Source organism: Brachypodium distachyon, chromosome 3, assembly GCF_000005505.3.
Source record: "Brachypodium distachyon strain Bd21 chromosome 3, Brachypodium_distachyon_v3.0, whole genome shotgun sequence".
Classification (NCBI taxonomy): domain Eukaryota; kingdom Viridiplantae; phylum Streptophyta; class Magnoliopsida; order Poales; family Poaceae; genus Brachypodium; species Brachypodium distachyon.
The window spans coordinates 49839346-49854297 of NC_016133.3; the positions used below are offsets into that span (position 1 = coordinate 49839346).

Here is a 14952-nt window from a genome sequence, read left to right on the forward strand (position 1 = left end):
GACATGTAGTATGTTGCAAGCTGTTTATGTCCAAATAATTGCCAACTTCTCCTATATAGCTCTAGCCACATCTAGCTGGCTAGCTAGCTAGTTGCATGCAGTAGGATTATTAACATTCGCTCCGTGTAATCATGTACATATGGTCCCTGCAGTGCTGCACATGACCCGGCCGCGAGAGATCGAGGTGGACGGACGACGGGGATCAGGAAAATGCATGTTCGCAGAGACGTTTAGGGCACTCTTTTGGTGCGTGGCATCACTGTTCCTCTCCTCTCTGGTGTGCCCGGAAGACAAGGGTGTGTGTCCTTGTAGAGGGGGCACAGCTTGCAACCCCACAGCTCATCTACTTTATTCCGAGTCACCGTGAACGTACCTTTCTTTAGGGTTAACCTTTCTCGCTCTTTGGGGTGTTGGACGGGCGCGGCGTTTCTCGATATTCTTAGAGAAAGAGGGAAACGCCCGAGTGATGCGGGGAAGATAGTGGGTCTGGATCATTTTGATTATGGTACCAAGGAATGATCAAGAAGATAACAGTATAGTAGGTACGTGCAATATAATACTGTATGTTGAGAGTGAGACTCACACTAGCTAGATTGCCACTTTCAGTTATATATAGCATTATATCTTCGACGACAATATATGTAGTAAGTAACTAAGGATAGGCTACTATGTACATGATCATGCATATCGATCAGCTGCCCGTGACGAGGTAGTGTACTGTACAACCTGAGATGAGAACCTCTAGTATTAAATCCTAACACTTATTACGGTTCGGAGGGAGCTAGTACAAGATTTTGATCGGTGCTTCGCTACACACACTGAATATCTTGCGGTTTGCAGTGAACCACCAGTTCATGCATGTCAGTTAATTGCAAGATTTGGGGATACAGCCAGTCCAAGCAGGTCGTACCAGCAGTCCATGCAATCCAGTGATCTGCCTCGGAAGCGGCGTATAATAAGGCGAGCAAGCCAAGGCCTGCCGTCCCCGGTAGCTAGCCCTGGGTTGGAACTCGCGGAAGAGGGGGATGTGCACGCGCGCGCGCGCTCCGCACGACATGTCAGGGATCGATCTCCACAGGTGTGCGTGCGCGACGAGTTTGACCGCTAACTTCTTTTCCACGAGAATCTTTCGCTGGATTCGTCTCTTCTCCGTTGGACGGGACGATCGAACCGTCTGCGCGCTCATCGTCAGTCTTCTTGTTGGACTCCTCTTGCCGCGCCGGATTAAGATCGATCCAAGGATATGTGCTGGCTCATTTCAAGCTTATGTTAGCCATCCTTTTTTCCCATGCATGCATGTCATGTCTGGGACCTCTCAGAAGTCAGCTTTCGTTCGTTTATCTATTTTCTGGTCTTATACGTACTTACTCATGCTACAAGCAACAGTCAGATCGTTTTCCTATTAAAAATTGTCGAGAGGCAGCCGGCCGGCCAAGTAAATTTGCTGCGTAAGAATAGCGCATCTATGCTCCATCTAATCAATTGCCCGAGTTCTCGTAAATGCCTAAATGGTTTTGAAACTTCAAGGGGTACTTATTTGGTCGGTTTTGTAGTTCACGGATTTATTTTTCCATTGCTGAATGGGTATGTAACTATGTACGTATGAATATTTTAGCTTGTTTTTTCTTCTTTTAGCAGTGTATCATTTTGCAATCATTCTGAGACGATTTGTATAAGGAGTACAATTCTTTTACCCATGAACTGTTTATCATCGGAAACAAAAGCATAACTACTGCTACTTGTACTCTGTTCTCTGCATATATAAATACACGCCTCCTAGAACATTTTGCCCTTCTCTCATCTCAGATGGTCAGGATATTTTTCTGACCACTCTCCTGCCCTCTCCGCATTGACCCAAATGTAGCTCTTGGCTATTTGCTAGCTTAGCTGCCTCTGAAAAAGCTATACCTCCTCCCTAGCTCTACTACATCCTCTCCTCACCAATGTTTCCACTGCCCTGATCAGAAAGAAGCAAACTCTATCGATCGGGGCGGCATCCCAAGAATGGCTTCCGGAAACAACTGGCTGGAGTTCTCGCTCTCCGGTCAAGAAAACCCACAGCCTCACCGGGATAGCTCGCCGGTGGCCGCCATTGATATCTCCGGCTCCGGCGACTTCTACGGCCTACCGACGCAGCCGGTTCCGGACACCCAACTTGGCATGCCGGGACATCACGCTTCATACGGGGTCATGGAGGCTTTCAACAGGGGCACGCATGAAACCCACGGTGAGAGGAAGAATGTATAGCTAGCTAGGTAGCAATGTTGCACATTCTCCAATTCATGGCTTGTTATTTGATGTGGTTGGATGCAGATTGGAGCAACATGAGGGGTCTGGATTACAACGGCGGCGGCTCTGAGCTCTCCATGCTCGTCGGGTCCAGCGCCGTGGGCGGCAAGATCAGGGGCGCCGTGGAGGAGATCACCGAGCCGAAGCTCGAGGACTTCCTCGGTGGCAACTCGTTTGTCGATTCCGAGCAAGATCAGGCCGGCGCCGGCGGCTTCTTGTTCTCCGGAGTCCCGATGGCGCCCATGGCTGGCAGCAACAGCGGGAGCAACACCATGGAGCTGTCCATGATCAAGACCTGGCTCCGTAACAACCAGAACCACGTTTCCCAACCGCACCCACAGCAGCACCAGCCACAACCCCACGAGGAGATGAGCATGAGCACCGACGCGAGCGCGAGCAGCTTCGGCGATGCGCTGGGGAGGAACGGTGTGGTGCCCGCGGCCGGCAGCTCGCAGAGTCAGAGCCTTGCGCTCTCGATGAGCACGGGATCCGGATCCTCTCACCTGCCGATGGTTGTGGCCGGTGGCAGCGCCGCCGTTGTGGGTGCTGCGGATCAGCCGGAGAGCAGCTCGTCGGAGAACAAGCGGGCCAGCGGCGCCATGGATTCGCCCGGCGGTGCGGTGGAAGCCGTTGCGAGGAAGTCCATCGACACCTTCGGGCAAAGGACCTCCATATATCGAGGTGTAACAAGGTTAGAACAAGCTAGCTAATTCCATATGAAGTTTTGTTAGAAAATGACATTGTCCTTGATGAGTGCTTGAGCGCGATCGACCAATCTATGTATCTAGAACATAAACAATCATCATATCTGTAGTAACTACTACTAATTGTTGCAATTGTTCGAGACAATGGTTAGTAGTTAATTTGTGAGTGATGCCCTGGAAACCTTAAGCGATTATTTGAGTATATAGATTGATCTTCATTGACCAGTCTTACAATTTGAAATGAAAGGAGTAGTATAATATAGTTCATCTATATTATAAGGAACAGGCCGGAGTCAAAACTGAAATACTCGTTCATATGCCATGATTAACAATAGTGTTTTTTTGCAAGAGATTAACAATTAATAGTGTTAATTAGTTCATTTGCCAATGATGAGTAAACGGAGTCACAGTTGAAATACTTGTTTATATGCCATGATTAACAAATAATTCCATCAATGATGATGATAAACACAATAGCCATATTTATGTATATATGCACACATTTTTTTTCTCAGAACTGCACAAACATACATTGACCTGTACACTAATAGTACTAAGGCGTTTTGACTAACATCGTCAGAGTGCAAGGTGTTCTTCATTTCATATAGACGGAGAAAATAAAATAGTAAAGATGTTGGCCTGCTTTTTATGAGGAAATTAGAGTACTAGAAATGAAGTATATTGGAGAAAAAAAACAGAAAAAAATATACATTAAGGTACTTTGTCCGAGTATTTCAGCTTTTCGTCATGTGATTTTTTGATGTAGAAAAAAACATGCCCATGAGAGCTTTTGTTATGTGCTTATTAATGGCCGTCTTGTGTTTTTCAGACATAGATGGACAGGGCGTTATGAGGCTCATCTCTGGGACAATAGCTGTAGAAGAGAAGGGCAGAGTCGTAAGGGTAGGCAAGGTAACAAAAATGGCTACACTTCTTTTCCCTCCCTCTATTGCAACAACACAGCTTACAGTACTAATTAAGCATCTTGATCCAACTTGTGCTCCATGAACAATCTGCTTCACCTATATGTTGCCTCCGGGAATGACTCTGTATTATCCTCCGAAATGTGCAGTTTATCTGGGTACGCTGATGCTTCTTGCTCTGACCTTCTTTAGTATCTAATTGATTGCGAGTTTGCATTGATATTAATTGTTGAAAACTTAGGTGGCTATGACAAGGAGGACAAGGCAGCAAGGGCTTATGATTTGGCAGCTCTCAAGTATTGGGGCACAACAACAACAACAAATTTCCCAGTAAGCAAGTATTCTGCTATTTTCCTACTGTTTTATTTATTGCATTTGCTATTTTTATTTATGCAAAGTATATCAAAAGAGGTGGAGTATCAATTACGTTTGTGATTTTTTTCTTTGTGTAAAATAACAGATAAATACCTACGAAAAAGAGGTGGATGAAATGAAACATATGACCAGGCAAGAATATATTGCATACTTAAGAAGGTATATATTTTAGTAGCTGACGTACGTTCATCATATGGAATTAATCATCATACTCAATTTATTGGAAAGTGACCGATAATATGATCCAACTAATGCAGGAATAGCAGTGGATTTTCTCGTGGTGCATCGAAGTATCGTGGCGTAACTAGGTAATTCTGTTATACTCGTGGAGTATTTTACAGTTAACTAATGTACAAATTAATAGAAGGTAAAATCTAACATGTTCATGCCACACAGTTATTCATATTAGTAGGCATAGCCGCATAGGTAAACATGTATATTAGATAGTTATCAGAATATAATTGTTTCAACTTTTGTTTCAACCGTTCTATTATGATGTTCTTTTATCAGGCACCATCAGCATGGGAGGTGGCAAGCAAGAATAGGAAGGGTTGCAGGAAACAAGGATCTGTACTTGGGCACCTTCAGTAAGTTACTTAGATATAACCTCTCTCTCATCTGCACTCGTAGCTAATTGCTGGACTAACGAAGATCCTTAAAACTAATTTATGACTACCCAGTTACTAGTGTTATATAGCTCCAAGATCTAAGTCATTGAATTGCAGTTGTTTAGTCCATTTTTCTTGAAATCTTCGTCTCTTAGAGCTGAAGGCTAGATATTTCTATATGTTGCCCTATGGGCATATAAAATAGTGATCACTGCATTAACTATGTCCCAAATGTACCTTTCCAAGTTTTTGTCTCAAAGTTGTCTGGAAAACCGGGGCATGGAGTCAAGAGCCAAGTTGAAACCCTAGTGGTTTGAAATCCCACAGCTTGCATGCACAGCCCGGCCCAGCCTAGAGGGGCGCCTCTGCATGCATGCATGCGATATGTAACATGCATGCATTGGGCCAACCATAGCCTAATCATGCATGCATCCTAACCGTGCATTAATTAATTATTCTCTCCTAGGCACCGAGGAGGAGGCGGCGGAGGCCTACGACATCGCCGCGATCAAGTTCCGCGGGCTCAACGCCGTCACCAACTTCGACATGAACCGCTACGACGTCAAGAGCATCCTGGAGAGCAGCACCCTCCCCGTCGGCGGCGCGGCGCGGCGTCTCAAGGACGCCCCGGAGGCCACGATCTGGCGGGCGGGCGACATGGACGCCGGCGGCAGCAGCATCTCCCACCAGCTGACGAACAACGTCGGGATGGGCGGCATGGGCCCCTACGCCGGCTCGTATCACCAAGGGCATGGCTGGCCTAGCACGATCGTGTTCCAGCATCAGCCGTCGCCGCTCTCAGTGCACTACCCGTACGCCCTGCATCAGCCGCCCCGCGGCTGGTGCAAGCCCGAGCAGGACGTCGTTGCTGCAGCCTCGCACAGCCTGCAGGAGCTCCAGCAGCTGCATCTCGGGACCGCCCACAACTTCTTCCAGCAGGCATCGGCGGGCTCAACGGTCTACAACGGTGGAATTAACGGCGCCGGCTTCTTGATGCCGGCCCCGGCGAGTACCGTCGTGGCCGAACAGGGGCACAGCAGCACGGCCACCAACCAGGGGAGCATCTGCAGCTACGGGGACGATGAGGAGGGGAAGCTCATTGGGATTGGGTACGACGCCATGACGATGGCGAGCACCGGCGACCCGTACGCCGCGGCGAGGGCTGCAGGTGGGTACGGGCAGCTCCCGCAGGGCTCGGCGTCGACGGTGAGCATCGCGAGGGCGAACGGGTGCTCCAACAACTGGACCTCGCCGTTCAATGGGATGGGATGATCGATGGTGATCAAGAAAACAGGGGAGAAGCTAGTTGGTAGGGCCGGGGATTAGCTAGCTAGAGAATCATAATTAATCAGGTTAATTAGAGTCTTGTTCGTTGTAGTGTTTCAGCTCAGGGTTCACGACGGTTCTGCTTGGCCGGGTCAATGAGATTCCTAACCGTAAAGGCCGGCTGGTGACGTGCATGCCTTCTGGAAGCTGGTAATGGCAAGTCAGGGTAAGGAAAGCTTGACTTGCTGTTAGTTTTGGGTAGTTTCAGAAGGTCGATCAAAGTTAATCTCCGGAGGAAAAACTGATCCACGTGTGCGATAGAATAACTTAATTTATAATGGAGTGAATTCCATTTTTTACTCCCAACTACTTTTGTGACACAATCTATTATACTCCCTCCGTTCAACAAAAGATGTCTCAAGTTTGTTAAAATTTAAATGTATCTAAACATAACTTAGTGTATAAGTACATTCAAATTTAGTCAAAGTTAAGACATTCTTTGTTGGACGGAGAAAGTATTACATTTAGTGGAACTTCAACAAATTTACCCCATTTAAACAAACTTTTGACACTAATTACCCAATCTACTGTTTTCCCCATTTTCCACGAATTATGACAAGTAGGGTCCACTCGCCAGGCCTAGTTTGCATGCCATGTAGGAGGCGGTTTTTCCATAGGCGTGTCTTACACATGGATTCCGAAGACCCCGAGATGAAGCTTCCCGTTGCTCCCGCCGTCCCGAGAGCCGAGCCGCTCGCTGCCTTCATGTCGTTCCTAGGCGCCCGCTGCTTCGGCGTGGCCAAGTCAAAGCTCATGTCTCCCCTCACTCCTTCCACCCTGGCCATCCATTCGTCAACCTTGCAACATCCACCCTCTTGCACGGGCCTCGAAGCACCGTGTCATGTGTTCCACGACATGCTCTTCTGCGCCCTTTTATGTGCAATCTAGAGTTATGCTTGGTTTATGTTCAATTTCTATCAAAATTTTGGCCACATATCCTTTTGGCCATTTTATATATAGAAAAATGCCCCTAGCTCCTTTGTTTAGTTGATTTTCTATGAACATTTGCCCATCCACTTGTTCTCTTCATTTTTTTTTGAATTTTTTTAGGGCGGGCGGCCCATGGGAAAATCGACATTCTTCCGAGCCGTATGATCTGAATATGAAAAAGGATCTTGGGGAGTCCAAAAAAGTTCCCGTATGCAACATTTCTTTATACGTTCACAACATCCTTGCAACATTTCCTCTCATGACTCTGGCAACAACCATCTAAAACTATTGGAACATTTGAAACATATCCTTGCAACAAAATAAATCTAGGTTGCAACAAATCCCCATTTTGTTGTAGGAAGAAGGCGAAAATGGTTGCGACACACATAACATAGAAAAAACAACACATGCATCATACAGAAAGAACACAAACACCATAAAAGGAACATGTTCGCAACAATATATTTAACCCTTCGAAAATAACTTCAGAGTGATTGCAACATTTAGTTCATGCATTTGCAACAAATATATATCACACATAGTTGTAGCATGTCAAAGCAACCTTTGCAACATAAAAACAAATCCAAATTGACAAACCTTTGAAAATCAACATTGGAGACTCCTTTGAAATTTGGGCTTATGGGCCATGAATCTGGCTCGCCGGAGCCAAGTTGCTACTAGATAACGCACGTCCACATCCATCCAAAGAGAAGTTGTTGGATGCAGAGGGAAGAGGGGCTCAGAGAAATAAGGGTCCCTTAGGCAGGACGCAGCCGACGGAGGCAGCAGCTGGTGGCGGTATTGGAGGCTTGGAGAACCAAGAAGCAGCAATGTCTAGTCTCGGTTTCTTTTGCAAGGAAAAAGAGACACATGTGGGAAAGATAAGCATACGTGTGTTACCATAGGGACACGTGTCGAGCAAAGCACCCGTCCCAATTTTTAGCAGGATTAAGAAGAAATATGTAGCCAATTTCAGCTAAGATTGGCACAAACGAAACATGATCCATACCAGCGAACCCTTCCTTTCCTCTTCTTCTTCCCCTTCCAAGTCCCGACCTACTCCTAGTTCCCAAATCCGACCCAATGCGGCTCTAAAGGGTCGCTGCTTTGGTGACTTACGTTACCCCTCTCCTGATGATGTCCAAATACAATCCAATTGCTGAGGCACATCCAAGACAAGTCCCGGCCCTTCCAGACTTTGCGGTTTACAGCCTATGGAAACAACAACAGCTATGCAGACTATACTATCCCAGATTGCATATCTTCAAAAGAATTAGTTTCGGATCACATAACTGAACAATTATTTACTACTTGTGCTTGAAATTCAAAGCACTTATAACATATAAATTCTGTAGCAACAAGTGCTACTACTGTACATTCATTCAAGTACAAACATACATGCAATTTCACTTTCACATTTAGCCCACAAAATACTATTGTTAGCCCCAAAAATCCTGTCCAAAATGTTATAGTTATCTCTGACCAAAATACTACTTGTAGATGCTAGAAAAATAATAATCTGCGCATCATCATCAATTTCTGTCAAATTGGATAGCACAGCACAACATTCGATTGCAGATCACAGCACTGGAATCTGAAAATCATATCACACCACAATAAATCAGGGTGTTACCTCGTGAAATCGAGCAGCGCTCGAAATTATCGGGACTCTGGCCCTCCGCCTTCTCCTCCGGCGGTGCTGGCCCTCCTCCATGGTCGTTGTCTTCCTCCTCATCTCCGCGACGGCTCAGCGGCGCAGCGGATCGACGGCGTGGCCCTCCTCCTCGCCTCCGGCGGCGCTGGCCCTCCTCCATTGTCATATGTCTCCTCACCTCCGCGGCGGTGCGGCTCGCCCCCCCCGACCGCAGCCACATGGCTCTACTCCCTCGCGCTCGTCCCTTCCTCCGGCCGACATAAAAGATTTTGCCGCCGGCTCGCGTCCCACGGTTTTGCACTGCTCGCCCTCTCAAGTCTCGATTCAGCTAATAACTAGCTGAGTGACAGTGTGTTGAAACGGAGACACAAATATTCTAACGATTCATGCTACCTGAATATATTGAATCAGAGCCGCAATCTTAATTGTTGGATCATAAAAAACCTCGAAATGTAAAAAGTTAGTTGTTCTCCAGTTTCTACCCCAAAACCTGAAGATAGGCTACAAGATCGAGTTGCCACTTTAACAAGGAAGCTACAGGCTACCAATAAATCTCTTATCTCCAGGTAGTGAGATTCCGTTTGTGTTAATTTTTGTACTTTACTTTATAAAGATTGGTAGGCAAACAAAGAGTACAATTTCTTTGAGAAACAAAACAATACGTACATGCACAGAGCAACCATCACAAATAATTTTAGTCTATCATGAATTGGTTTTTAGATGTTATCTAAACATGTCAGCAAACAAAAACATACATAAACAGCTGTGTCCCTCCCTCCAGGTGAATTGTGTTTTGAAAGAATAAGATTGTCTAGACAGCCATGTAATTGTACAAAAACTTGAACAGACACAGATTGACAGATATGCAACTCCAGTGCATCCATTTCTCTGAACAAAAAAATATAAGCCTGCTGCCACACTACAGATCTGTTCTACTGAAAAAGCATACAACCAGAGCATACACATATAAACATAGTTCATACATAGGATGGGGTACATAAATAAAAAGGAAAACAAATCTCATATGAGCATAAAGAAAAAAACCAATAACTTTTTTCACACTGCATAACAGATCTACGATGTGAGTACATCTTTGTGCGCAATGTTGTTGGTAACTATCCCACATGAATAGAGATATCATCCTTTAAAGGTGCATAATGAGAAGAAAGTGTGCATGTGGTAGGCCCTTTTTTTGGAACTCAACATAGGCATGTGCGGCTACAACACCAAAAATGTGATCCTTGAACAATTGATTCTTTAGGTCTTCTAGCTTGGCTTGGAACACTCATATAACAAGATCAGGTCGGTCTTGAGGGGTCTGACCGGGCTCAAGCTCATTGGTTATTTCATCCCAATTCGGGTTGCAAGTCATACTTAGGAATATGTCTGGCCTACCATACTTCTGCACCAAGGCCATAGCGTCATAGTATCTATTTTTCATGTTCCTTCCATCACTGTTAAATGTTGCCATCTATGTATGAAAAAGGTTAGTCTGGGTAATCACCACGAGTTAGAAGTTTTTGAAGGTCTATGATTTAATTTGAGCATTCTATAAAGCAACGAGGTGAAACAAATAACACTCATGGGATATGATTTTCTATACTGTCAAATGCGTTGGTCCAATTGATTCCTATTCCTGTATCTATGCATGCTGAGAAGGAAAATCTAACCATCTATAAATTGGAAAACTCAGCCTGAACTGAAAAGTACATGGGGTATGATTTTTTGTAGTGTCAAATATTTTCTGCAAGTGGCATCAAATGATTTTAGAATCAGAAGCAATATCTTTGCTTTTAGAATCACTCATCATTAGAAGATTCCTATTCCTGTATCTATGCATGCTGAGAAGGGAAATCTGACCATCTATAAATTGGAAAACTTAGCCTGAATTGAAAAGTACTCCGTACATGGGGTATGATTTTCTGTAGTGTCAAATATTTTCTGTAGTGTCAAATATTTTCTGCAAGTGGCATCAAATGATTTTAGAATCATAAGCTGCTTTTAGAATCACTCATCATTAGACCACTTTTACACCTGGCGCAATACATGTTAGGTGCAGAAGCATACCTTCAGGCAGCAACCAATGGCTTTGCCACCACCAACTGGGAACAATCCAGCAAAATAAGACAGTGCTTGCTATATTCTGAAATAAGAGGTAAATAGTCATGTAGAGTCCACCAAATTAGTCAAGAGATTAGCTAGGTAAGGACAAAATGATAGAAAGGTTGCTCTTTCAATGTGAAAGCAAATTAGCATCCAAATTAAAAATTAATTGGTTTGCCTATGATTAATCAAACATACCTATGTTAAAACAGGGCACAACTCTATTATTTAGAGTCTAAACTTCAGAAGCACGACATTATTACACAAATTCAAAAAATCAAGTAGGAGATCGAACTCCATTTCAGTTACACGTGAGCATCAACCAAGAAACGAAGTAAGAATAAACCTAAATCGAAGCTACAAACCAAACATTAGCCACTTAGTCCAATAAACAACATGGCGATGAGAGCTACAGAAGGGGAAGTTTGGAACTCAAGAGGGAGGAGAAACTGTAGAATTTTGAAAGGAAACATCAATGCCAGAAAAAGAGAGTAACAAAACTAACCTGTAGCTCACCGAAACCCCTCTAACTTCGCTTGTTTTCCGAGTTCTGCAAATCGATAAGACAGAACAAATGAGAAGGAAGAATACAATTAGCAGGAACACGGAGGAGAAAATATAGAAATTTGCAATCACCATCAATGTCGGAAGCGTCGGAAGCGAGAGTAGAGCAGCGGAGAGGAGACTGAGTTGTAGAACTCGTACCTGGCCTTTCTGTAGCCGCGGAAGGAATTTAACCACCGAAAGTGGGGGGAAGTGGGGCGGTTCCAGTCCACGGGGCTGACCATCGAGTTGACCGAGGTCGTGCACACGCACGAACTTGCAACCGCCCGTTGCACGGTCGACGCAAGTTGCTGGAACAGCCCTCGTATGGGACCAGCGCCTCGACTGAATCGCCATCGCAATAGTTCCGCCGTGCCGAAGGAGAGGAAGCCATTGCTGGAGGAGAGACGCACATCGGAACCGCTCCTCCAGCTTCCTGCTTCATCTCCTCCACAACGACAGCTGTGGCTGCTCCGATTCCACCGACAGGGCGGCTAACAGCAACATTTAGTGGCAGAGAGGGGCGGAGGGGCTGTGGGAGGAGCAGCGGCCCGGTGGGGCAGCGGCTATGGGAGGAGGCGGCGCTGGGGGCTGATGGGCGGACGACGGCGGCGGAGGAGGAAGGGCGTTGGATCCGGCGGAGCAGAGGCTGTGGGTGGAAGCGGCGTGGGGAGGAGGCGGCCGGGCGGATGCCGGCGGTGAAAGAGGAAGGGAGAGTGGAGCAGAGGCTGTGGGAGGAAACGACGCGGGGAGGAGGCGGCCGGGCAGACGCCAGCGGCGGAGGAGGAAGGGAGAGGGAGATGAGAGGAGGCAGGACGAAGGGAAGCGTGGATCGTTTTTTTTCTCTCTTTTTTCGTTCGCTGTTCTGTGCAGGGGGAGGGGTGGACAATCTGGGACGTCGATAGACACTGATCGGACGGCTCACAGAGAGTGAACGGTGAGCGGTGGGTAAATAGTGTGTTCATAGTAGCAGAGACAGAGATTCAGCCTGTTTTCTTTTCCTTAGCTGTGCGGCTGTGCCTCAGCCCGTCAGCCGTTGGATTGTATTTGGACGTCATCTAGCGAGGGGTAAGGGCGTAAAGGCGCTCGGTGACTCGCAAGACGTCCCACGGTGAAGCAGCGTCCAATCTAAAGTATCTCCGTCTCCGTGGCTCCGTGCCCTGCAGCCGCCGGCCGAACCCTACCTTATCGTCGCCACCGGCGTCTCACCCCGCGCCCCCCGCCCCCCGCCCCACCCCCGCAGCCACAAGGCCGCAACCCCGCCTCCTTTCAAGCGTCGGCGTCGCCGTTCCCGTTCTTCCTCATCGCGTCCCTGCTGTGTGAACCCCATCCGCAATTTAGCCATTGGTGTGTAAGGTATGAAGGTTTTCTTTCATCTACTAATTAGTTAAGGGCTAGTTAAACCCCACCGACCTCCAGGAATTTGCACCTGGCACACCATCTAGATCCGCCCCTGAGATTTAGTCATGCTTCCACCTCTGCGTTTATCCATTCTAAGATTTGGTTAAATTAGAGCCGTAGATGATTAATTGGGTGCATTTTGGTTAAAGGTTCACGGTTATCGTCGCTGTTTATTCACATACCCCCTTCGTAGCAATTTTGGAATGTGGTTTTGTCTAATATCAGTTGCGGCTGCTCTATGCTAACTGAAAATTTCATCGTTGCAGATTTGGTCTAAGATTCTTCTTTGCACACGATGTTGCCTTGTCAAGGAGTAGCTACTGCAACTGCAAATGCTCAGCTATTTGGTTTCCCTGCCGCGAACCGCTATGGTTATCATGCAAGATCATCGGTTTATGCTAAACCAGCGTTTCTGAAACTGCCGGCACCTGCACTTCGATATGACAAGAAAATCCTCCCCTTGACAGGTACTGATTTTCTTTTATGGGTATTTTATTGTAGTGATGCACGAAGCTTTTCTAGATGGAAACAACCAAATATTCTAGTCTAGTACAGTTAAAAGTTGCACAGTATAGTGAAGACAATTCTACAAATACATACATTGACAAGATCTGATCTGCAGGTCATGTCATATCATATTGTTTTGATTGTTATAACATGAAGTTACAAGCAAAATAATTCATATTAACTAACTTGCAATAAGTATTCTGAAATTTCACTTTCAATACAAGTATAGTTATTGTGCATATAACTTTCGCATTGCAGAGTATTTTCTCTTTCCTTAACAGTGATTTACATTTGCTAATGTTACCTGCGATATTTAGGAAACTGAATTAGTATTAAGCCATAAAACATACTTTGCAAAATGATCTTGGATAGTTGGAACTCAAATACATCTTTGACACCATACCTTAACAAAACATTTCTTTCTTTCAGCTTCTGTGGATTTTTCCTCTTGTGCGGTATCTCCGTGCTTCCCAAAGTATGATTCTACAAAGGGCAACAATCCTGTCAAGCCATTGCTATCAATCCGCAGCTTCCGCCCAAGAACTGAAGTCAGTTGTCAAGCATCTTTAGCATCGTTCAGTTACCCTGAGTTATCTTCTAAACCTAAATGGTGGTGGAGGACCTTGGCATGTGTACCCTATCTTCTGCCACTGCACAACATGTGGTCGCACGCAGATGCTGTGTACCAGCTTCATCCATACTTGCAACAATTTGGGCTGTTTTATGCCTTCATTGATACAATGGCATTGGTCCCTGGATGGCTTTTTCTGGTGATCTTCATGACTGTCTACTTCTTCGTGGTGAGACGGAAGTGGTCCCCACACTTTTTGCGGTATCACATCATATTGGCCATTCTTCTTGACACTGGATCTCAAGCTTTGGCAACCATGTGCAACTGGAACCCAAGCATTGTTTTTCAGGGTAAACCAATGGCATATTTCTGGATGACACTGGCCTTCATTCAGATCTTCACAGTTATTGAGTGTATGAGGTGTGCGCTTGCAGGCGTATATCCTAATGTTCCATTTATATCCCACACGGCGTTCATCCATTCTGATCTGAACCTGTTCAGATAATTGGCTATTGCAATGTGCTTTTTAAAATGTTAGAGGGATCAAGGAACTGTGTGTGTAGGCAATCATGTGTGTGTTCATTGAACCTGCCTAAGGCATTAAAATGGTTGGAGAATGCATTCTGGGATGTAATAGGGCATGTAAGGAGATGCAATCATGGATAACCGTAGTAGCTTGTGTGCACTCTGCAGTGCTGGTATTGTTATAGCTACATGTTTTTATGTAATGAAGCTCCAAGGGGAACGTGACATAAATTTTGTTTGGCCGAGTTTCCAAAACGGCAAGGAAATTCTGATCATCTTATTGTATTTTGTTTCAATTTCAGAGCCATTGGACTCTGTTTGCCTGCTGTTGGACTCAATTTTCCAAATTGCAAGTGATAGTTTTCCTTGGACTATTCTGCATCTTATGGTGTTCTGTTTCAATTTTGGAGCAATTGGACCCAATTTCGCTCTTCACCATGGCATAATTCCTTGTGAAATCATTCAAAATGACTATCTGCTTGCAATTAATTAG

At 45.5% G+C, this 14952-nt stretch overlaps 2 protein-coding genes and 1 long non-coding RNA gene across 3 annotated transcripts; 2 read left to right on the top strand and 1 right to left on the bottom strand.

Moving 5' to 3' along the window:
* Window positions 1-2004: 2004 nt before the first annotated feature.
* Window positions 2005-6531, top strand: LOC100826056 (AP2-like ethylene-responsive transcription factor AIL7). Its single transcript, XM_003575304.4, has 9 exons — window positions 2005-2227; window positions 2314-2980; window positions 3823-3905; window positions 4066-4074; window positions 4158-4246; window positions 4377-4450; window positions 4549-4599; window positions 4802-4878; window positions 5366-6531. Exons 1-9 carry the CDS (start codon window positions 2005-2007, stop codon window positions 6169-6171), a joined length of 2079 nt encoding a protein of 692 aa, XP_003575352.1. The 3' UTR covers window positions 6172-6531.
* A 1904-nt stretch (window positions 6532-8435) lies between these two features.
* Window positions 8436-11966, bottom strand: LOC104583801. Its single transcript, XR_731818.2, has 4 exons — window positions 11618-11966; window positions 11418-11462; window positions 10877-10911; window positions 8436-9202 (listed from the first exon to the last, which is right to left on the bottom strand). It is a non-coding gene; the product is annotated as an uncharacterized LOC104583801 (long non-coding RNA).
* A 668-nt stretch (window positions 11967-12634) lies between these two features.
* On the top strand, window positions 12635-14755 carry LOC100826365 (protein TIC 20-I, chloroplastic). Its single transcript, XM_003575305.4, has 3 exons — window positions 12635-12811; window positions 13123-13323; window positions 13793-14755. Exons 2-3 carry the CDS (start codon window positions 13152-13154, stop codon window positions 14437-14439), a joined length of 819 nt encoding a protein of 272 aa, XP_003575353.1. The 5' UTR covers window positions 12635-12811; window positions 13123-13151; the 3' UTR covers window positions 14440-14755.
* Window positions 14756-14952: the final 197 nt, after the last annotated feature.

Excerpts from the sequence above, each read along its gene's own strand:
- LOC100826056 (XM_003575304.4), top strand. The coding sequence starts at position 2,005 with ATGGCTTCCGGAAACAACTGGCTGGAGTTCTCGCTCTCCGGTCAAGAA. Across the intron at positions 2,981-3,822 it reads ATATATCGAGGTGTAACAAG|ACATAGATGGACAGGGCGTT; the intron begins GTTAGAACAAGC and ends TGTGTTTTTCAG. Across the intron at positions 4,600-4,801 it reads AAGTATCGTGGCGTAACTAG|GCACCATCAGCATGGGAGGT; the intron begins GTAATTCTGTTA and ends TTCTTTTATCAG.
- LOC100826365 (XM_003575305.4), top strand. The coding sequence starts at position 13,152 with ATGTTGCCTTGTCAAGGAGTAGCTACTGCAACTGCAAATGCTCAGCTA. Across the intron at positions 13,324-13,792 it reads GAAAATCCTCCCCTTGACAG|CTTCTGTGGATTTTTCCTCT; the intron begins GTACTGATTTTC and ends TCTTTCTTTCAG.